The sequence below is a fragment of the Pteropus medius genome, unplaced genomic scaffold, assembly GCF_902729225.1.
Source record: "Pteropus medius unplaced genomic scaffold, Ma_sr-lr_union100, whole genome shotgun sequence".
Classification (NCBI taxonomy): domain Eukaryota; kingdom Metazoa; phylum Chordata; class Mammalia; order Chiroptera; family Pteropodidae; genus Pteropus; species Pteropus medius.
In genome coordinates, this window is record NW_024352784.1 from 6,820,248 (window position 1) to 6,842,869 (window position 22,622).

At 37.5% G+C, this 22,622-nt stretch overlaps 1 protein-coding gene across 5 annotated transcripts in view; it reads right to left on the reverse strand.

Moving 5' to 3' along the window:
* Positions 1–22,622, reverse strand: part of PAK1 (p21 (RAC1) activated kinase 1) — a 125,704-nt gene that overhangs the window by 24,473 nt on the left and 78,609 nt on the right. For all 5 annotated transcript variants that reach the window (XM_039848122.1, XM_039848120.1, XM_039848121.1 and 2 more), the window contains 6 exons: positions 17,513–17,613; positions 16,863–17,010; positions 13,584–13,621; positions 7,109–7,225; positions 4,138–4,312; positions 2,111–2,174 (listed from right to left, as the gene is read on the reverse strand). In XM_039848122.1, the coding sequence (XP_039704056.1) occupies positions 2,111–2,174; positions 4,138–4,312; positions 7,109–7,225; positions 13,584–13,621; positions 16,863–17,010; positions 17,513–17,613 (643 nt within the window). The remainder of the gene's footprint in view (positions 1–2,110; positions 2,175–4,137; positions 4,313–7,108; positions 7,226–13,583; positions 13,622–16,862; positions 17,011–17,512; positions 17,614–22,622) is intronic.

The window sequence follows — 22,622 nt, forward strand, 5'->3', positions numbered from 1 at the left end:
CGGGCCCACTGGCTAGTACTTGATTACTTCTACCTTGAATAAACATATGATTAGATATATGAATTCCGGGTCCAAAAAAAAAAAATCTTCAGGTCTTACAGGGAAAACCAAGCAAAAATTATAATAGCACTAATTCATCAAATTTATGCGGCATTTATATTTTAAAATCATGGAACGTAAAAACATCAGCATAGGCGATTAATAAATATTTCATTCCTCCCTTATACTAACAGACCTGTCAAGTAAGCAAACACATTTTGTAGATGTCGCCTATTTATGGTCCTCATACACCTGATTTTCAAAAAATCAGAAGTTTTGGAAGTGAAATGTTCTGAATCCACAACTTCACTCCCTTAAATTTATGAACAAACTAAAGTCCAAAATTGGGCCCTCACTTGCCCACTTGTCTTTGTACTTTTCTCCTATATTCTCAAAATCCCAATGTAATAAGCTTAAAAAAATGCCATCCTGGATTACTCTGAGGCAAAGAAAATAATTTCTTCTCAAGGTGTTAACTACCTTTTACCAGTTGAGACTCACAAAAGCATGTCTGGTAGGAAAAGTACTACACCAGGAAAAAATGAGATCCACTCAAGTTGAGTTGTTTTAGGGATTAAATTAAACAATAGATGCAAATAACAGATGTAAGCTGTAGAATGCTGTACAAATACAACTCCAGTATATTATGCAATACTTTATCTTATTTTCAAAAGTTCTTGGATGCATGAGAAAAAACTAAAACAGAAAACTTCAATAAATTCATTAGCAACAATGCTTTCATTCAACTATCACAGAGCTTTCTACAAGCCAGATTTTTTTTTTCCAGTTTCTTTTTAATTTTAGCTATTTGGGTAGGTCTATAGAAATCTCATTTTTTTTTTCATATAGAGGTATAACTTATCTAAAGTAATTTATACAAATCTTAAGAGAACAACTTGATGATTTTTCAATATGTACACACCTATGTGTTCATCACCAACATTACCCCTGAAGGATCCTTCATGCCCCTTCCCAATCAACATACCCCTCTCAGAAACAACCATTATTTTGACTTCTATTAGTATATATTAGTTTTGCCTGTTCTTGGAACTTCATATAAATAAAATCACACAACATCTGCTCGTTTATGTCTGGCTTCTTCTGCTCAAAATAATGGCCCAATACTTTTAAGACATTGCAGTATACAGGTGACCCTTGAACAACGCAGAGGTTAGAGGCACCAATCCCCACATACTTGAAAATCTGTGTATAACTTTTGCCTCCCCCAAAACTTAACTAATAACCTACTGCTGACTGGAAGCCTCATTGATAACATAGTCGATTAACACATATTTTGCATGTTATGTTATACACTGTATTCTTATAATAAAACTAGAAAAAAGAAAATGTTATTAAGAAAATCATAAGGAAAATACGTTTATAGTAGTTACTGAAAAAATCATGTATGAGTGGACCCACACAGTTCAAACCTGTGTTGTTCAAACCAAGGGTTAACTGTATTACAATTCTTTGTATGACTGTCTATCTCCTCCTGTAGACATGAGATTTTGAAGGCAGAGATGGTGTCTGATTTATAGCTGTATTCCCAGTGCCTAGCACATAACAATTAAAGAATCAATTAAGATTAGCTAAATTCAGTACACTGAGGGCAGGCAGCACACAAGATGCAGAGAAGGAACCAGAACAAAAGACGTGAATCCTGGCATCCACTTAAAAAAGCAAGTCCCATTACACTAGCAGAAGGGTCTGCAGTTCTGAGACTTCCATTTCATATAACTGCTGTTAGATCTCAGCACCACATAAACAGGATAAATCTGGAAAAGCGGAGCTGTAATTTGGGAAGCAGGTTTTATGCTAAGAAAATAAATAGTTTTTTCACTCTCACTGCAGGGGTATTTTTAGCAACATGGTCAGCTATAATGGCACATCTCATATTAAGCATAATTCTGCCAAACCTGAAGTCAACTTAACGTAACACTTCCAGATGGGTGAGGTGTGATATGGAGAAAGAAGAATAAGGTTTACGAGAGTCAAAACAAAAGCAAAATCATATATACCAGCACACACAATTTTAAGTCATTTTCTAGGCAAAGAAAATGCCCCTACTAACCCTTGTCCGATCTTCTCAAACCGTGTATATTTCTTCTTAGGATCGCCCACACTCACTATGCTCCCTTTGAAAGAAACAGAGACCATGAATCATTTTTTCTCACATCAAGACACAAAAGAGGCCCTCTGTTTCCCCAAACCCTGGAGTTTGCAGAGTTTGCAGAGGTACCTCCAATACTCAAAAACCATTCTAAGTAGGTCCTTAGCTTTCCCCCGTAAGTTCCAACCGAAAGTTTTATCTCCTTACAGCTTTAATTTGTAGTAATCTATTCCATTTCTAAACTCCTAAAAGCCATTTATTCATTTTTAAATCCATTTATTCAATAAACATTTACTCATTTAATATGCTCACTTATTAACGTACCAAGCCCTATGTTGAGTGCTAGGAATAGAGATAGATGAGACAGTAAAGACCACCTCTGTTCTCAAAAACTTTCATATCATGGAGGAGACAAGTACAAAGTTCCATGAAAACACAATAATTATTATGACAGATGGGAAGGGGATACAGAAAGAGGTACAAAATATAGACTGAAAGGCTTTAGAAAGGTGCTATCTGGACTGATTTTTACAGAGTAAATAGGAATTAGTCAGGGAGAGAAAATTGATAAGAGGTTATAGCAGTAACTACTTCCAATGCAACGACATAAAGGTATGAGAGTTCACTGAGTTTCACAACTGTAATCTAGAGATGGTGAAACTGAGGCCCACAGAAGGGAAGATGCTTCCTCCCAGGTCACACAGCAAATTGGTGTTAGAGCTAAGATGAGACGTTTGGTTTTCTGTCTCCCACTCCCAAGTGTTTTCTGTTAACACCAATTACTAAGATTTGGTACTTTTCACATACATTAACTTATTTGATTTACAAATGAGATAAGTATTAACATCCCTATTTAAAGGTAAGAAAAAAGAGGTCCAGAGAACAGTAGGAAACTACCCAAGACCCAAGTCAGTGGCAGGGGTGGGCCTTCAACCCAGGTGTCTTTAACTACCAGGCCAGTCTGCTTTCTATAATTCTATGTTCTAAATATTATTGCTTTTTTAAAACCTCTGGTTCAGAGAAAAAGACTACTCAGAGGAACAAACAGATGACTTGGTTAATGGCCCTTCTTATTCCGTCATAAGGGCTCTGGGCAAAGGCAACTTTTAAAAGAGTAAAATATTTTTTGAAAAGTCAAACAAGAATTATCAGGAAGAAATCAAAACCTTGGCTTAAGAAAGCAATGCCACCTTGCAGATTTGGCCAAACCCTCTGAAGAAGTAGACAGGTACAAAGAATAAATCAAAGGCTTTGTCAAATGATTTTTCTAATCCCACAGACCAACCTAGTCCTTCTGTCTAATATAAATTCTCTTGTAGTTTACTGAAACACAGAAACAAGCTACCCTAATATACTCCCATTTCTGGCCACTAAAGAAAGTAAAATGTTAGTTTCCACCTGAAAGAGGCAGCATGCTTTAATTACTGGAGTGCAAGTTGTATTCTAACCCCGGGCCTGCCACTTTCTGGCTGTGTGATTTTGGGCAAGGCATTTAACATCTCTGAGCTTCAAAAACCTTAACTGCAAAAAATGAGGATTATAATGTCTGTCTTCACAGGGTTAATATAAGGAATAAATGAAAATAATATCAAGAAAATACCTTGCCTGTCATTTGGTACATGGCATAGGCTCACAATGTATTAGTTTCCCTTCCATCTTTTCCTACCAGGTATGGAACAAGGCCTCAGTCTTTCTCAATACAACATTCCAGACTATTCACTAGATAAATGCTATTTGTCATCTATATAACCCATAGCCAGGGGTGAGAGATGCCTTAAAGTGAGCTCTCTTTTTCATCACATTCCCATCCTAATGTGGTATCCAATTAGGGCTGGTGAGACAGAGGAGCTGGGTACCAGGCTAGCCAGCCCACAGAGCAAGCTCACAGAGTAAGCCTAGGAATGGAAACTTTATAGCAACCAGATTCCATCTTTGTGCCTGACCAAGCACATACCAGAGGAAGGTCCAGAAAGCTACAAAGTGCTTACGTAGTTTCTCCAAGATCTCTTCATCAGACATTTTAGGTTTCTTCTTCTGCTTCTCAGTATTCCGGGTCAGAGCATCTGGAGGAGTGGTATTATTCTCGGTAGGTGAAATGGGAGATGTAGCCACGTCCCGAGTTGGAGTAACTGGAAGTGGTTCAATCACAGACCTTGTGTATACCTGCATTGTTGGTGCAAGAATTTGGCAAGGCCAGCATTTGTTAGCACTGGGAAACTTAAAAGCCTCTCTGAAATGTGTGTATTAGAACATCCACAGAAGAAAAAATCCCAACAAACTCATCCCTTCTCCTATGTCAAAATCTACGTTCCCCCTCTTCTGTGCCAGGCCCATCCTCTGTGGTTGAAATTGCCTCCTTGCTCTCAGAACATACAAAAGGGGTTAATGAGAGTCTGAACACAAGATATTCAATACAGGTTAAATGGCTCTCAACAGAAATGATTTAAAGGCAATTCTATCATTGGATGGGAATCTCCTTCCTCTCAAAGTTCTATTCTGTCCCAAGCTAAAATGAATCCTGTATTCCCACAGCACTTTTTTTTTTTCATTGCTAATACAACACCTAACATTATCTTCTTTTGAGTTACTCCCTCTTTAAATACTGAACCATTGCAGAGAAGAAACTTTAATTGTTCTTAAAGAGGCAGTAGGGTGTAGTAATTTAGAACCTGGAACCTGACTGCCTGGGCTTAAATCCCAAATCTTATTCTTACCATCTGTATGACCTTGGGCAGTTTACTTAGCTTCTTTGTGCTTCAGTCTCCTCATTTGTAAAACAGTGATATTACTGATACCTATCTTATAGGGTTGTTGTAGTAGTAAATCAACGTGTGAAATGATTAAAATCATGCCCAACTGATTTTAAGCTTTCAAAATTTCTCTAGTATTGAATTTCCTATTCATTCATTAACTTAAACATTTACTGAGAATCTGCTCTTTGCATCGCTGTAAAGAATGCTGCCACATCCTCTATTCTTGTGAAGAAAGTCTTGTAAGAAAGTCAGAACTACAAGGCAAAAAGGGATAAATGTCATAAAAATGAGCAAACTATATACGACTGAGGTTCAGAAGAAGTGATCATAAGTTATACTCCCTTTCCCCAGAAGATCCTTCAAGGCATTCATCAGATTTTTTAATAAAAATATCACTACTGTCTTTTAGCTAGTCTATAAGCTCTATGAAGACAGTGAATGTGTCTTTTATCCCTTAGTTTTTGTATCTAACCAGCTGCTTAACAAAAAAGCATGCATGCAGGTAAATGTCTGATGAACCAATGAATAAATAAATGGGGTTCTTCAGCTGGATCTTGAAGGATGGATGGGATTTTAATAGGTAGAAATGGAAGAGAACTTAAGTCAAGGCACTGAGATCAGAGACTAGAACTTCTTTCCTGACTACTATGGTATAATGATGTCTTAGTTTCCTATTCTTATAACTATAGACAAACTATATCCCTGGCACCTAAAGCCTGTACTGTCATGCCTTGGCCTTCTTCTATAGTTCTCCTGACATGGTTCCTTGAGGGCACAAATCCTGCCTTTTCTTTCTCTAATACACTCTGGCTTCCAGAACATACAAAAAGGCTACTGTGCTATGGTGGAAAACAACCTGGACTTGGGGTAAATTACCTGCTTCTAGTCCTAGCTCTTTTGCTTACTAAGAGACTTTGGATAGATCAATTTACTTCTCCAAATCTCAGCTGCTTCTTCTATAAACTAGGAATTAACAATGCCTTTTTAGAAAGGAATGTTATGAAGATCAAATTTATTGATTGATTGATTCATTCATTCATTCAATATTTACTGCTTTTCTGATACCTGCCAAAAACAATATTAAGTACTGCAAATTACATACGCGTGCGTGTGTGTGTGTGTGTGTGTGTGTGTGTGTGTGTGTTTACTTCCTCTACTTCTGAGTAGTTCATGATTTAGTGGGGAAAAAATTTTTTTAAATGAATATGCTTACAAACCAAAAGAGGTCGAAATAATGTTAAGTATCTTGACAACTCTCCAATTCTAAGCTCATTTTCCTTAAGGAAACTTTATGACCTACAGAAAGAGTGATTCCATAGATCCTGTTTACAAATTCTCATCCTAAAAGCTCATCTAATCCCCTTGAATTTCCTCCATAGCATCTCCCAGTTAGTCAACCAACTTCTGCTTGAACACCTCCCTGAATGCTCTAATCTAAGGCAGCCTTTTTTCCTATTATCACAGAGTTTAAGCCATTGATTCTTCTTTCATTATGAAGCTCTCGTCATTAGAAAAAAAATCCAAGTAAAGAAACACTAGTAGAAAATCACCTGATGACAGGTTAGTACTCAATGATGCTAAATCAGGTAAAAGGCCTAGGGACCATATTATGCAAAGTAAGGGCAGAGGGACTGTGGCTATTTCAAGATGCAAGAACCTCCAAGGAAGTTAAATAAAAATCACTGCCAACATCAGGCATCAAAATGCACTCCGGATGTCCAGCATATTAATAGCACTAACATATTTATCAACTCTCTTGAGTCTTTCAGTTTTATCAATGATGTTCTAAGAGGCTGAATGCTGTACATTAACAGAGAAGAAAAAATCTGCAGCAGGATAATTGTTGCTTCCCAGGAGACTGGAATAATTTTTGTTAGTCCTACACTAAGTAACATTAATTCTGTATATCTTTCTGTATGTGTAAAACAGGCCAAGTAAACTAGAGTTGGGTTGGTATAAACACCAATTATTTAGGACACTTTGGGACTATCTGTAAACCCATGATAAATATATTGATAAATATATATACTTTTCACCTTTACTCATAAAGAAAGAGCCTTTCAAACAACGTGATCAGTGATCTCTCCAGCTCCAAAATCTATGGACCCTTACCCAAGTATTATATCTCTAGGCCTCAGCGTGAACCCCTCCCTTCCACTCCAAATTCTAATAAATCACAAAGCTGTCCACATCTCCAAAGACTCACAGATTTTGTGTGCTCTGGGCGTGGAGCAATCACTGGAGGTGGGGTAGCATCATCATCATCATCTTCATCTTCTGAAACTGGCGGTACTGCGGGGGTCTCAGACACTGTCTTCACATTCTGTACAGCAGAGAAAAGCCAGATTTCAGGTGCAGCTGACATGGAACTTAAGCTACTAGGATCACAGTCCACCCCTCCCCTCACCCCCCCAACCCCATGAAACCTCATCCTGACTCCGTTTCTGAAACCTAAATCAGCCTCCGAGCTCTCCACTCTTGTGTAGCCAGTGAGGAACTCACTCAGCTTCTTTCTCTTCTTTTAATTAACACTATTCACTTAGTCCATTTTCCACACCCGAAGCCTAACTGTGGATTCGGAAGCCAGTTTATGGCTTCTCTGTCTGCCTTCTCCAGTTCAAACCCTGATGACAAGATCATAGTTCCTTCTTATTCTATGAGTTTTACTCTCCATACTGAACAGATAATAAAATACAAAATGTAGGGAAGGGATCAAAGTTTGGAATTTTATAAAGTTTATCAATGTAATTCCTTACTCCTTTCTGATATGGTTAATGAAAGTTCAGACAGGCTTTTGCCTCTCCTTTTCCATTCATTACCAAAACCTACTGCACACATTATATCCTCAGGTGCCCTCACCTCAACTTGAAAATATAGAACATCAGGAGCAACTTGTCTCAAGAGAACAATGAGTTTCTCCTCAAACGATACTATCCATTTCACTGAGCTTTGCCCTGTCCCAGAATGAACATTACCAGCACCACTAATTGGATTTGCTATTATCCCAGCAACCTGATTTTCCCATGAAAACTCTAACAAAGCTGAGCCAAGAGTGGCAGGCTTGGGGACAAGCCCAGGCAAACATATCATATCATTACTGTTTACAATGCATATTCAAAAGACAAAGTAGATCCAAAGCATGAGATTTTTGATAGAGATTAAACGATTACAGCATAGGACCAGAGAGGCAATAGGAATATTTATATATATATTGATATAATTCAACAATTTCAGATATTTTCAGAGCATCTACTTTGTGCTCAGTAAGATACTGTGATGGACACTGTTGACATTAAGGCACAAAGATGAAAAATATGCTCCATGTCCTGAAGCAGCTCATCGTCTGCTATAAGAAAGAGAAGTTGAGTTCCCCTCCTGCCTGCCACTTGGGGCCTCTAGAGAAAGGGCAGTCAGGAGTCAGAATGAAAGGGGATAAGTGGAAAAACTTATCTAGTGGAAAACTAGACGGAACTACTGTTACTGTGTGGGAGATTGGCCTTTACCACATTTGACATACTAAGGTAAGGAAAACTGGCAATCTCATAGATTTTAACAGGACCTCCAGTACCGGACATAACTTAAAAACTGACAGTGCCAGGCATATGTAAGCAACTAGCTTTGATGACCGGAACAATAAATCAATCTTTAATCTCAAGTTTCATCACTTAAGGAATGTGGAGGAAAAGGAGTGGTATTATTTGAGAAGTGACTTAGGTCACTCTCAGTTCTAAAATCCAATAGAGGTTCTTTCCCTGTCAAAGCCTATGTTTTGATATTTTTCTGCTCTAATTTCTTTTCTCCCCACTATTCTACTCAACAAAATTTAACTAGGAACCCAAAATGAGAATTTAAGTTAACTCCATACCTCTTCATCATCAAGCAGCCTTGGGGCTCCCTGATGTATACTATAAACAATAAACTTGTTTGCTTCCTAAAACTGTAGAGAAGGAGATTTCATCACCTTCCTTAGCAACACATTCTATTTTCCACAGGTGATAGCTTTGGGTGGTAGTATTTACAACTACCATAATCAAGAGATAAAGGTTTTTTTCCCCAAGTTTTTACTTATCCCTGTGTCCTCGGGCAAGGCTGTCGTACTCTAAGCCCCAAATTTCTTATATCTAAAATGAGGAAAGAAGAGTGACGTAAGAAACTTGGCAGAGTGAGAGATGTCCCCAGATCTCTCCCCTTGAAATAACAATAAGCTAAACATCTAAAACTCAACAAAAAAACACCACACCCAACCTGCACACAAGCATGTCTGAGCGAAGGTTCTGTGAATAAGAGCTACCACAGGCTTTTCATAAGTGGAGTGTGTATCTGCAAGATGATCCAATGAAGTGTGACAAGAAAATATTAAAATTCTATTTACGGTTTAAAAAATAATAAATGAATGAATGAATGAATGAATGAATGAAATGAGGATAATGACAGCAGCTCTCTGCCTACCTCAGACAACCACTAGGAGGGTGAAATGAAGAGATACTGATAATTAGTAGGCCTTTCTTTAACTCAAGAGTTTTCTTCTATTATTCTTCTGATTATTTTTTCACTCTAGTGCCTCTGCTCTCTAATTCTTCTTTAATCTCCTTGCCTAAACCACCTGTGTCCCTTATGCTCGTATTTTCAATGTTTTTATGCTTTATATCATTACTTCACCCTTAAATGCATTTGTTTTTTAATCCTTGTGACTTTATTTCCTTAACCATATTTTTAATTTCTAAGAATTCTTTTTTATCCTCTGCTATAATAGCAGTGTGTTTTTGTAGATGCAAGATTTATAGAACCTCTCTGAATACAAAGATAATTCTCTTTCCTGAATTATCTATTTTCTCTGGAGGTGGTTTAATTTCTTTATCTTCATTCTTCTCTTTAATGCTTTGTTTCCCTCCAATGTCTAGAGATCCATGGCTATCCATTCATATTTATAAGGGAAGGACTAGATTGACTAGTGTATGTACTTAGCATGCGTTTCTCCTGCAGTGTGCAAATTTGTTTCTCCACTGTCCCCTCCTCTAAATGGGAGGTCTAATGTAGTCTGTATGTGAGTTATGGAGATGTGGTTACTGGCAACCATCACTTTGGGGTATGCTGGCATGAAAGAGCACATAAGGTAGAGATTTCTCCCTTCCCAGTTATCAAAAGTATAAGAAATTTACTCTTGGAATGAAGAAATTTAATGTATTTTCTTCTACTTCAGAGCTACTTTTTTCCCCTTTTTATACCTGCTGTAGAGACCTGTACTTAACTCAGGTTCTGCTCCACTTCTCTCAGGCCCCTAAAACCACACCGAGAGCTCTCCTCAAGTAGTCACAGTGTGCTTTCTTCAGAAAATTATCTGGTTTAAGCTTAGAACCAAAATTCTGCTACCCGTGCTCACTGTAAGATGGAGACCATCTCTGCTGTTTTAAATGCAGAATTTTAATTATTTTACCCTTGAAGATGATCCAGGACCCCTTCCTGCTTCTTATATATATTCTCTCAGCTCATTTTCTCTAGAGCTACTCTTATCTTCATAGGAGTTTTCTCTTCCATATGCTTTATACTGTGGTTTCTTTTGCTCTGATCAATATGATCTTATCTGCTTTCTATCTTCCATAAATTCCTGACAATGGTTCATTTTTGTCCTCTTTTTGTTTTAGAGCACTGTTTTGAATCTATTTTTTAATATATATTCTCTGATATTAAGAAATTTGAGATAGCGAGAAAGATAAACATATGAATTCATTCCATTACCCTGATCTAATTTCCATAGGAATCTAAGATGTTGGTTTAGACTAAAACTCACATTCAACTATATCAATCTCCTATTTAAAATATTCCTTAGCTACAGCACAAAGTCCAAGTTCTTTGGCTTGAGATGATGGATCCTTAAGGTGGCTTTTGTTCATGCTATCTCAGACAAGAAAGCATTGCCCTTTTCTCTGCCTGGTAGCATTATCTGTGTTTACCTGATATTATGTTATAAATCCGTGTTTACATGTTCTGATTCCTCACTAAATAGTGAGATCAAGAGCAAAAACCTTGCCAGTCCTTGACTCCCCAGTCTATCTCACAGTAGGTGTTCATTTTATAAAAAAGACTTCAGGCACTAAAAAGCATAGAATCTGAGATCTAGGACTAATGAACCACAAATAAAAGAATTTTAGACCCAGAAGGCCCTTAAAGATCATGTTTGTTAAATGAACAAATCATTAGGGTCCAGCAACTCAGTGTAAACTTCCCTGTACTACCAGGCAGAATAAATCACTCCATCAAATATGACCCCCATTGTACATTATTTATACCTCTTTTGCTGCCCTCATCCCTCTAGTCTGTTGTTAATTTTTCCCTCAAGGACTGAAATAGTGCATATTCATTTTTGTATCACCAACACCTGGGCACAAAAAAGGGGCTAAGTAAATATTTATAGTATGAATGAATAAATAATCAGGAGAACTGAATTCTGTATTGGTTTCTAGCACTTACTCATTCAAGGGTAGGGAGCAAGTCACATAATCTCCAAGTCTCAATTTCTTAATCTGTGTTATGAGATAATAATTCTGAATGTCCGATTATTTCATAAATCAAGTGGAATAATCTGTATGAAACTGTAGAAAATGATAAGCTACCACAATATAAGGCATACCTCCATGTAAAAAATAGTAAGGGAATACAGAGTACTGAGCCACAGGGACAAATGTTTTAAACTGGGAGAGAAAATGTCCTTGACAGACTGAGTGGTTTTAATTGTAGATACTAAACCAATACAGGTTTTTACCAAGCAGGTGTTATCCTCTCTGCCATATGGTGTGAGCCCCAGGGCTCCTCATCCTCACTAAAGACATAGCTATGACTTACTGCAGTCTCCTTTATAAGACTTCTGACATCTTTCTCAGTTCCCTGTCACAGTGAAAAGAATCCAGAACTGGCACTCAGAAGACCCTAGTTGTAGTCTAATTGTGCCACAATAGCTAATTATGAGTCTTTAGGAAAGTTTGTTTTTCTACCTATGAAAGGGAAACAACAATACTTTCTTCACAAGGTAACTGTAAGGACCAATTATGGTAACGTACATAAAGTTATTAGCACAGTGCCTGGCACATATTAGCCACTCAATATATGATAGCTGTCACTCCTCCTATAAAAGCATAAAGATATCTGAGCCAGCTCAGCTTTGTTCAAGCCCCTTCTTCAACAATTTACTGTTCAATAATGGTAAGAAACTCCGAAAGATCTTAACATTTGCAAATTCTTCCCTATCTTTTAATTACATCTCTTCCACTTGATTAAAAAATAAATAAGGGAAAAATAATGCAAACTGGGAATGATACCTGTTGCCATTAACCCTTCTCAATTTCAGTTTTATCATCTATAAAACAAAGTTAATAACCCACTTCATTACACTCCTGTGAGGATTAAAAGAAATAGTGAATAAGAAAAGATCCAGTATGCTGTAAGGCACTGGACATGTGAACATTTTTTATAATTGATAACAGTATAAATGACTCAGAGTAAACCAAGCCCCACTGCCGGAAGCATGGTTCAAAGTATTTTGATACTGACTCAATATTATATTAGAACTTTACTACTCCCCAGCTTAAAATTTTTAACGGCTTTTCATTACCTTGAAGACAGAACTCCTACATGGTCTGACTTGTTTATTGCTCCTCTTTGTCACCCACTTCTAGTTCCTTCACATTTCACATTCCAATCATAACAAACTACTTGCATTTCCCTGCATAAGGCATACCTTGTGAACCTCCCTGTCTTGGCACATGCTATGCATTCAATCTGTCTGAATTACCCTCGTCTCTTCATAATTCTTGCCCTAGAAAACTAACTTGTTCGGCTCTGCCTTATCACCAAGAAACTTTCTCCTATACATCCAACGTTTTAATCAGTAAGTGGTTACTTGCCAGATGCCATGGATACAGAAATTAACAAATCACACATAGCCCCTGGCCTCATAAAATCTTAGCACACTTCACTATATAATTGCTTGTTTGTGCCTTCATGTCACTCACAAGACTACAAGATTATGAGGAGTTGGGACAATGTTTGACTCATCCCTATACTGCCATTTCTCCCTAAGACCTGGCACAGAGTAGGGGCTTTACAAATATTTAGTAAATCAATATGACATAACCACCTTTATACAAGAGACAACATCCAGTATAAAGAATAGCAGTATTCTCTAATACATATCACAACTTACTATTTAAAGACCCCTTTAAATAGTAAGCCCCGGGTGCACTCTGAGAGCATGTGGGAGGAGACGCCCCACCTTCAGAGATCCAGTTCAAAGGGGAAACGGCAACATCCATAGGTCAGGGGTGGAAGTGGGGAGAAGGGGTAATTAAAGAGGGGGGAAAAAAAAGAAAAAGAAAAACTCAAGCTCAGAAAGGCAAATTGGCTTTCTCAAGGTTCAAAGCTACAAATAAAACACTGAGCTTAACACTAAAAGCTAGTTTTTCTGGTTCCAAGGTGAAGATTTCTAGAACATTAAAAAATTAAAGTTGGAAGGAATACCTACTGTTTATTAAGTTCAATTTCTTTACTGTATAGATAGGAACTCTGAGGCCCATGGTGGGAGAGTGACCAAATGAGTCCCTCTCAGCCCAGGCACTGCACCTACCACACTGTCTTGTTCCCTAACCACCATACCTGCCAATATTAGAATAGAGGAAATAAAGACTTACCAAAGTGTTAGAAGAATTATAATCCTCAGCTAATTTATCTGTAAAGAAAAAAAGACATGGGACTCAGTCAGTAAACAATTAGTCAATCTGTTCTTGGGAGTGAAGGGAAACTATCTAGTCAAGCACTTGACAAGCTCAGAGAATAACAGCAGTTTTACTGGTGCTATGGGCCCAACACCATGCTCAGTACATTATATACTTTACCTCCTTAAATCCTCACTATAGTTCTGAGAACTATTATAGATTTAGAAATGTTAAGTAATTTGCCCAGGGTACACACAGGTTATATAAGAGTCAAGATTTGAATCCTGGTCAAATTCTAAATACGATGCTAGAACTGTATCCACATCACCAACTATATCATTATGAGGCTTGAATGGTCAAGGAAATTTCATGCAGTCTAAAAGAAAGAGAAAGAACTCACGGCTGGCAAGGTCCTGAGCTATCCATAACAAATTACAACCAGCCTACAGCTTCAGCTTTGAAAAGGAGACTCTACATACATGTCTATTCCCCCAGAAAGAGAAAGACTAAGGCTAAGGAAAAGAGAAGCACTAAACATGTCAAATCTCATTAAAGGCAGGGTCTTGTTTCTAATAATAGATTCAAGCTCCCTAAATGAGGCAATTACCATATTTCATTGATTTGGAGATGTACATTTTTTCACATTAACATTTCTGAAACAGAGATGTGCCCCACAATCAAAAGTATTTCATGTTTTAATTGGCAATCTTTTTTTCTTTAGTGGTACATAAAATAATGATACATCTTAAAATCAATGATACCTTAGACTTAATGAAATATGAAACATACACCCAATGAAGATCTTAGCAAGAAAATAAGTTTAAAAACCAAATATTGTGTTCAGTTTTATTCTGAGTCCTAAAGATCCAAGAAGGAAGTGACTTCAGTGGTTCACCACCAATGGAATTAGGAGAAGAAATATCCTACTAAATTCAACATATTTCTCACCAAGAACCAAGCCCAGAGAATGTCCAAGATCCCAAATCCAATACATAAGAGAGTGCCATGTACAGCTTTGTTGGTCCTTGGACAAATAATGAACCCACTAGCTGTGACAGTTCTTAAAACAAACCCTGAATAGACAGGTGTACCCGGAGGAAATCTATTCAGGATATACTTTAAACATAATTCACTTGTTTTTCTTGTCTGAGAGAACATCAGCTTAGGCAAAACAAAGCATAATACTATGCCTTCACTGCAACACCTCCAATCTTATGCACTGCTAGTGTTTTTGAGGATGTTCTGGTATTGCCTATCACATTAACTACTAATTGGTACAGAAAATAAAGTGCTAAAAAAATAGAAAACTTGACAAAAAAGATTGGCATGAAGGATTATGTTCAGGTTAAAGACAGCAAAGGGTTAAGTGACCAAGTTTAAAACATACTTCCATTACATATCAGTTGAGTCACCCTGAGTAAGTCATTTAGTTTCTCTAAGTATAATTAATTTCTGAGTCTCTAAAATGGGAATAATACTTGCCCTACCAACCCCACAAGCCATTATGAGAATCAAATAGATAATCCATATACAAAGAAATTAAGGTAGTGTTATCACAATAGTATGAGAAAAGAGGAAACAGGAAAATAAACTGTATCAAATAAACTATATCAAATATATAGTTTTGCCTAGAGTTGGCCCTGGTCTTTAACTTCTAGAAAATTAAAAATCCTGCATGCATGCACATATGTGCGCAAGCACACACACGCGTACACACAATTCACATATGTGTGCACAGATGAACATACATACAATTACCTGAATGTGTATATCTTTACACACAATCATTCATCATCATTCATAAATACATAAGTAGACTTTAATTCCAAACATATGCAAACCCAGAACTATGCTTCCATAAACATATATAGCATTTATACACATCTATACACATGTACACATAAAAACAGAAATTCTTCCCAAGACTTAGCTGCTAAGGCTTTCAAAGCCAGCTTCTAATCTCACGTCTCCATGACAAACTCCCTAAAATACAAGTTCTAATCTCCTGACTAGAAATCTTGACCCCCAGTACCTCACAACCCCAATTCCTCCTTGGAATGACCCAGTCCTTCAATGGGAAAAGTAAGACAGACCCAGTGGGGCCAGACGTGAAGAAGGAAGTACTGCTGGGAACATGCATGACCCTCTCCTGGGCACTGCCATGGCAGAAGGAGCAAAGCTGCAGTCTGTCCTCCTCACCATCTGTGCCCTCTGATACAAGCCAGATACTTGCTGGGGAAAGCGTCCTTCAAAATTACCTAGTTCATCCTGGTTCTCACCTTCCCCAACAGTACTGTCCTTTGAAAAAGACAGCGTGAACTCTGGAAAGAACACCAGACTCAGGATTAAGAGAACAGCTCTGCTACTCATTTAGCCACATTAGAAAGGTCTCTTTTGGCTTTAATGTCTGCAAAACAAGGGGGAACTGAAAGTGATATACACTAAGGACATTTCTTGCTCTAACATTCTAAGATTATATATAAAAGTTTCCAGAAATGTAGGCCTTCTTGTAACTTATCTAGGAAAAGAAAAATCTCTCAGCTATGTAAGGAGGTTCTCCAATAAAGTTACTAGAGGCACATAGTAAATTCAAAGGGTGCTGGTACAGGAATCAGGAGACCTGGCTTCTAGCCCCAATTCTGCTATTAAAAGCAACTCTGGAAAACAAAGTCCCTTATACAGAAAGAGGGTATATAAAGAACATTATTACTAACCTGTTTTTTATTTGACTGATAAAAATTAGTGCCTTGAGGAAGAAATTAGGCTTGCCTACTTAAAAGATACACATTAAATGTTATTAAATAACTTAATGATATTAAAGATAATGATAATGACAGCTACATTTCCATGGTGCTGTTTATAACCTATAAAAGACTTTCACATCGATGAGCTCATTTATTCCTCATTATAATATCCAGAGGTAGGAATTATTATTCCCAATTTGAGGCTCAAAGAAATGAAATGACTATTAGAACCTAGCGAGTGTCAGAATTTAGTTCTAGCACACAGTCGATGTGCTTTATATATAATTTCATGTTACCTTTTTAAACGTCCAGTTTCAGAGCAAAGATGTAAATCTGATGTAAAACCCCATCATCTTGGTTCTCAAATTCCAAAATTCCATCTTAGTGAAAGTACCATCTCCACTCTTTCCAATACTTTCTTCTCTCACCCCACACCAACAGGCATGTGGAGCTTTTCCATCCAGATGAAATTCCTTTTATTCCTAGACTGCACTAGACACAATCCTCATACCTGTAAAGCTCATGTACTTCTGACTGTTGGAGGTCTTCTTTGAGTTATAGAATTCCAATACATCAAGAACAGCCTGTGGGTTTTTCTTCTGCTCCGACTTAGTGATATTTGATGTCTGAAGTAAGCGGGCCCACTGCTCTGGCATCCCCTATTAGAGAGACATGCAAGGCTGTCAGGAAGACAAGTCACAGGGAACCCAAAAGGAAAATCAGAGTTAACTCTGATACGTGCTAGCACCTCAAGACAGATTTAGTCATTCCTTTCTCTCTGTACTCTCAGAGTGCTACACAAGCCTCTTTTATAATATTTATCTCATTGTATTGCTCATTTGAGATTTTTGCTCCTTCACCAGGCTATTTCTCCTTTAGAGCCGAAATCATATCTGATTTGTCTCTGTAACATCAGTGCCCAGCACAGAGGCTGATGCCAAGGGGCCACTTAAAGGAGCTGTAGTTAAGGAATGAAGATTCAAAGGTTTCTTTGGTACAGTTCTGGAGATGAGGAAAGTGTCCCTCTCATGAACATAAAAAGGTACTAATGAGGATCTCAGGCAAAGACAGAGGCATCAGGAAGACTAGAAAGGATAAAATCTAATAGTGCATAGCCAGAACTCTGAAAGACCAAAGGCTTTTCTGTGACCCATGACTTACTGTAAACTCCCCTGTGACAGCATCAAAACCAACGTGAATTGTGTGCTCAAAATCTGAAGGAAGAGAAATCTCTGGCCGTTCCTTCTCCTTCTTTTTATTTGCTGCAAAAGAAACAGGGAAAAGGAAAAAAAAAAACAAACCAGAAACATTATTACATTTTTAGGCTTATCTAGCTCTTTATTGACCTGTAGGCTCCTTTAGAAGCCCATGACTGTCTACTTCACATATGTGTATAAGAACCTAAAGCTGGACTTAGATTGGAGTAGATGCTCAATGCATGATTAAAGATCTAATTTTTTTGTCGAACTCAAATAAGAGAGGAGCAGAGAAAATACTTGTTAGGTTAATAGCCCTGGTTCTATTACTAATGAGCCATTTGATCCAGGGAAAGTCACTTCCTTTTCTGAACCCTGGTATCCCTAGCTGTACGAAGAGAAGGCTTGAGTAGATTGTCTCTAAAGACATCCTACATTCTATGAGCTTCTATCAACTATGTCCTACTTGTTTGGTCCTTGATTATGGGCTTCTTCAAGGTTCTCTAAATTACAGCATTGTATATTTGGAAGTTGTTTTAATAATAGGAATCACCAATATTTTATCAGGTGCTTATCAGGCAATGGTTCAAGTTCTTCACATGTATTAATTCACTTTAGCCTCACAGCAACCCTATCAGTTAGGTACTATTATCCTTATTTTGCAGTTAAAAATCTGAAACATAGAGATTAAGTTACTTGCTCAAGATCACATGGTTAGTAATGGCAGCTCCCAGACCCAAACCCAGGCAGTCTGGTCAGAGACTGAGCTCTAAACCACTATGCTATACTGCCTCCCTAGACTAGGACCTTAAAGGATCATAAGTCCAAATACTTGTAATCATCCTCTCCCATCAAGAGTCTTGCACAAGGTAGATGTTCGCTAAGGTCCTGCTGACCTGGCAGAAAAAGATTCAATATTTAAGGAGTTGAAACGCTGAAGTACCCTTAACAGAGGTTAAACTGTATCCCTGCCCACCCTCTCCTCTGCCAAAAATCTTATGTTTTAACTCATGGTATCTCCGAATGTGACTTTATTTGGAAATAGAGTCATCAGTTTTGTATGTGTATCATTTGTATCATGCTTTAGGTTTTACAAAGCACTTTCACGTATATTAGTTCACTACAGTCTCAAAACAACTGTGATAAGCAGGGCACTGAGTATAAAACCCATTTGACAAAAGAAACAGAGGTTCCAAGAAGTTAAGTAACCTTTCCAAATTAGAAGCAGATCTGGGACCATAATTGAGGTTTTCAGACTCCCAGCTCTAAGATTTTCTATTCTGTCACTCAGCCTTTCATGGACTGCTACTGCTCATGATTATGTTCTCTCCCCTCTCTCTCCCAATGAATTCCAGTCCTCACATCATTAATGATTTTATCTTCAATACGGTGATCAAATTTATCCACTTTTCTCCATTTTCATTGCCTCCACCCTATTTTAGGCTTTGTTTCTGTGGCCTGAATCATTCTAACAGTAACCTGTCACCTGATTTCTGGTCTTCTCCAACACAAACGACAGCCAAGGTGATCTATAGCCTTGCTATTCAAAGCAGCATCTGCATCACTTGGGAGACTATTAGAAATGTAGAATTTTGAGCTCTACCCTAGACCTACTGAATCAGTATCTGAATTTTTTAATACAATCCCAAATGATTCATGTGCAAAAGTTTGAGAATCAAAAAAATGAGAAGACAAACTATAGAGAGAAAATATTTGTAAAAGATATATCTAATAGAGAACTATTACCCAAGGCATACAAGGAACTCTTAAAACTCAACGATAAAAAAACAACCCAATTAATAAAATGGGCAAAAGACCTGAGTACACACATCATTAAAGAAAATATACAGATGGAAAAGGTGCTCAACATAACATGTCATTAGGTAACTGCAAATTAAAACAATGAAATAACACTACATACCTATTAGAATGGCCAAAATCTAAAACTGACAACACCAAATGCTGACAAGGATGTGGAGCAACAAAAACTTTTATTCATTGCCAGGGGGAACGTAAAATGGTATAGTTGCTTTGGAAGACAGGTTGGCAGTTCCTTACAAAATTAAATATACTCTTGCCATATAATCAAGCAATTGCACTCCTTGGTATTTATTTGCCCAAATAAGCTGAAAACTTATGTTCACACAAAAACTTGCACACAGATATTTTAGCAGCTTTATTCATAACTGCCAAAACTCAGAAGCAATCAAGATGTCCTTCAGTAGATGAGTGGATAAACTGTGGTGTATCCAGAAAATGGAATAGTATTCAGCACTAAAAAGAAATGAACTATCAAACCACGAAAAGAGAAACCTTAAATACATATTACTAGGTGAAAGAAAACAAAATGAAAAGACTACATACTGTATGATTCCAATTATATGACATTCTGGAAAAGGCAAAACTATAGAGACAGTATAAGGATCAGCGTTTGCCAGGGGGTGAGGGAAAGGAGGGTTGAATTAGCAGAGCACAGAGGAATTTTAGGGCAATAAAACTATTCTGTATGATACTGTAATGGTGGGTATATGTCATTATACATTTGTTCAAATTCACAGAATGTACAATACCAAGAGTCAATCTTAATGTAACTTATGGACTTATGGTGAATATGGTATGTTGATGTAGGTTTGATCATAACAAATGTACCACATTGGTATGAGATGTTGATAGTGGGGAAAGCTAGTGTACGTAGGGACAAAAGGTATTAGGTAATCTGTATGCCTTCCGCTCAATTTTGCTGTGAACCTAAAACTGCTCTAACAAAAACAAATCTATTTTTTTTTTTTAAGTTTGAGAGGCTCTGCTCTACCAACTCGTACCCTCTCTTTCATCTCCCAGTACTTAAGTTTCATACATTCTACACCAACTACACTGAGCCAGTTATGGTTCACCAAACATAATGGGCTTTTTCGTACCTTTTCACATGTTCTAAACTACTTCCTTTGCCTATAAATCCTGCCTTTCTCTTTCCCTTCCCTTGCCACCTTACCACACAAAGCCTTCTATATATCCTTTTCAAATCTCAGATTAAAAGTCATGTCTTCTGTGAAGTTCTTCGTGCTCTCTAGGTTGGGCAGTTCTTCACTCTCTCCTCTGTTCTCATAGCACCATTATAGTAATTGCCTATTTTAAGGGTTTATCTCCCCCACCAGACTGAGTTCCAGTGCAGGGGCCATGTCCCACTCATCATAGATCCCCAATGGCTAGTACATGCCTGGCACAAAATAGATGGTCAGTCAGCGAATGAAGAGAGGAACAAATGACCAGACACCAAACTCAACCTGGCAAGGCATCTAAGGCACCTGCCTAAGACATGCAAATTCTCTCCAGAGCAGGAATAAATGTTTCATTCTTACCAGCTCTGACCTGACTTTCATAAACACAAAACCAAAAAGTCTGGCTTCAAAGCCAAGGTCCTTTCCAAACTACTACTTTACCTCCCCTAAAGAATTTCAAGTTAAGTCAAGAAAACATACTTTAGTATAATGAGAAGAAATATCATTAAATAAGAATTTACCATGTATAAGATACCATAATGCACATTATTTTCTTTAATTAGTACAATCCTACGAGAGTATTACTACTGTCATTTTCCAAATGAAGAACCAAACGAATGAACGAACGAACAAACAAACAAACAAACAAACAGTTAAATAATTTGCTCAAGCTCATATAGCTAGTAAGAGCTGGAATTTGAACCCAAGTCTGATTCCCAAGGATCTTTCCTCAGTATCTTAATGAGAATCATTTGCCTATATGCCAATTGCTAGGGCTTAAGCTATTTATGCACTTGACAATTTCTCTTCAACAAGCAGCTGCTTTAACAGATGAAAGTCTATGGACTTACCAAGGCCCAAACTGAGCCATCATTTATGACAAATTCACCTGTCTTACTCATAGCTAGAATGCATGAGACATGTTACAGGGGGCTTTGTAATTGCTTTCTGTTCCTAAATTTCCTCTGAGCACATCTCTTTAAAGAGTGTAAAGAACAATTATGTTATTTTTCTTTTATTTAGATTTTTGTTTTATATATCTTATATTTTTCCATATTCCTACTACATGTTATTAATACACTATATAATATACCATCATGGGCATGGAATATCAAATACAAAAGGAACTTTGGTAATAGAGGCACAGAAAGAGAGTGGCTCAGAGGATGAGTAGTCTATAGAAAAGAGCCCCAAGGACATGGAATCATTTAACACAAAAACATACAAGGTAATGCTAAAGGTAGCTCTGCTTCCACAGGCCACTCTTCACTCTGCAACCTTTGCATATACCTCCCAAATTCCCACCTCCAAGGTTTTGTTCACTTTTTCTTCTCCTTGCTTAGAACGATCTTCTTTTCATTCTCCCTGTTAAACATTCAGCCATCTTTCAAAGGCTAGTTGAAGTCCCACTTCTTCCAGAATGAATTTCCTGACCTTTCTTCCCTCTGGGAATCCCCAAGACATTGAGTCTGACACACTACCAGGCATTCGTCATCTCTTGTCTTAGATGATTCCTCACTGTTTTTGAGATTTACCTCCTAACCAAAAGTGTAAGCTTCTTGAGGACCAAAATCATGGCCCAAATAATAGTAGTAGCTGGGTTAAGGTTGTTACTATTTTATGGTTATTACTGCTGTGTTATTACTCTGTTATTATTATATTTTTATTGTTATCATTTTAAGGCTCTACTAAGGTAAAGAAAATGTATGTGCTTTGTAAGTGCAAGAGCTTTACAAACATGAGTTACCGTTAATATAAGAAAGTGTCAGAGATTTCTATTGCAACCTCATGAGATACCTGGGTCATATCTGCCCAGAATTCCTGACCCTCAAAAACTGTGATATAATAAATGTTTGTTGTTTTAAAATGAAGAAGGGGGGATGGAGGGAAGAAGGAAAAAAGAAAAAAAAAAGAAAGTGTCAAAGTAAGATTTTCCAGCCTACTGAATGAGACAGAAAACTGGCTTAAGAGAAAGAAGAATCATCCTGATTTCATGTAACTAGAGATGACAGGCTTGAGGAAATAAAGTAGACAAAGAAGCTTACAACCTCACCCATCGTAACTTTAACCCTATCT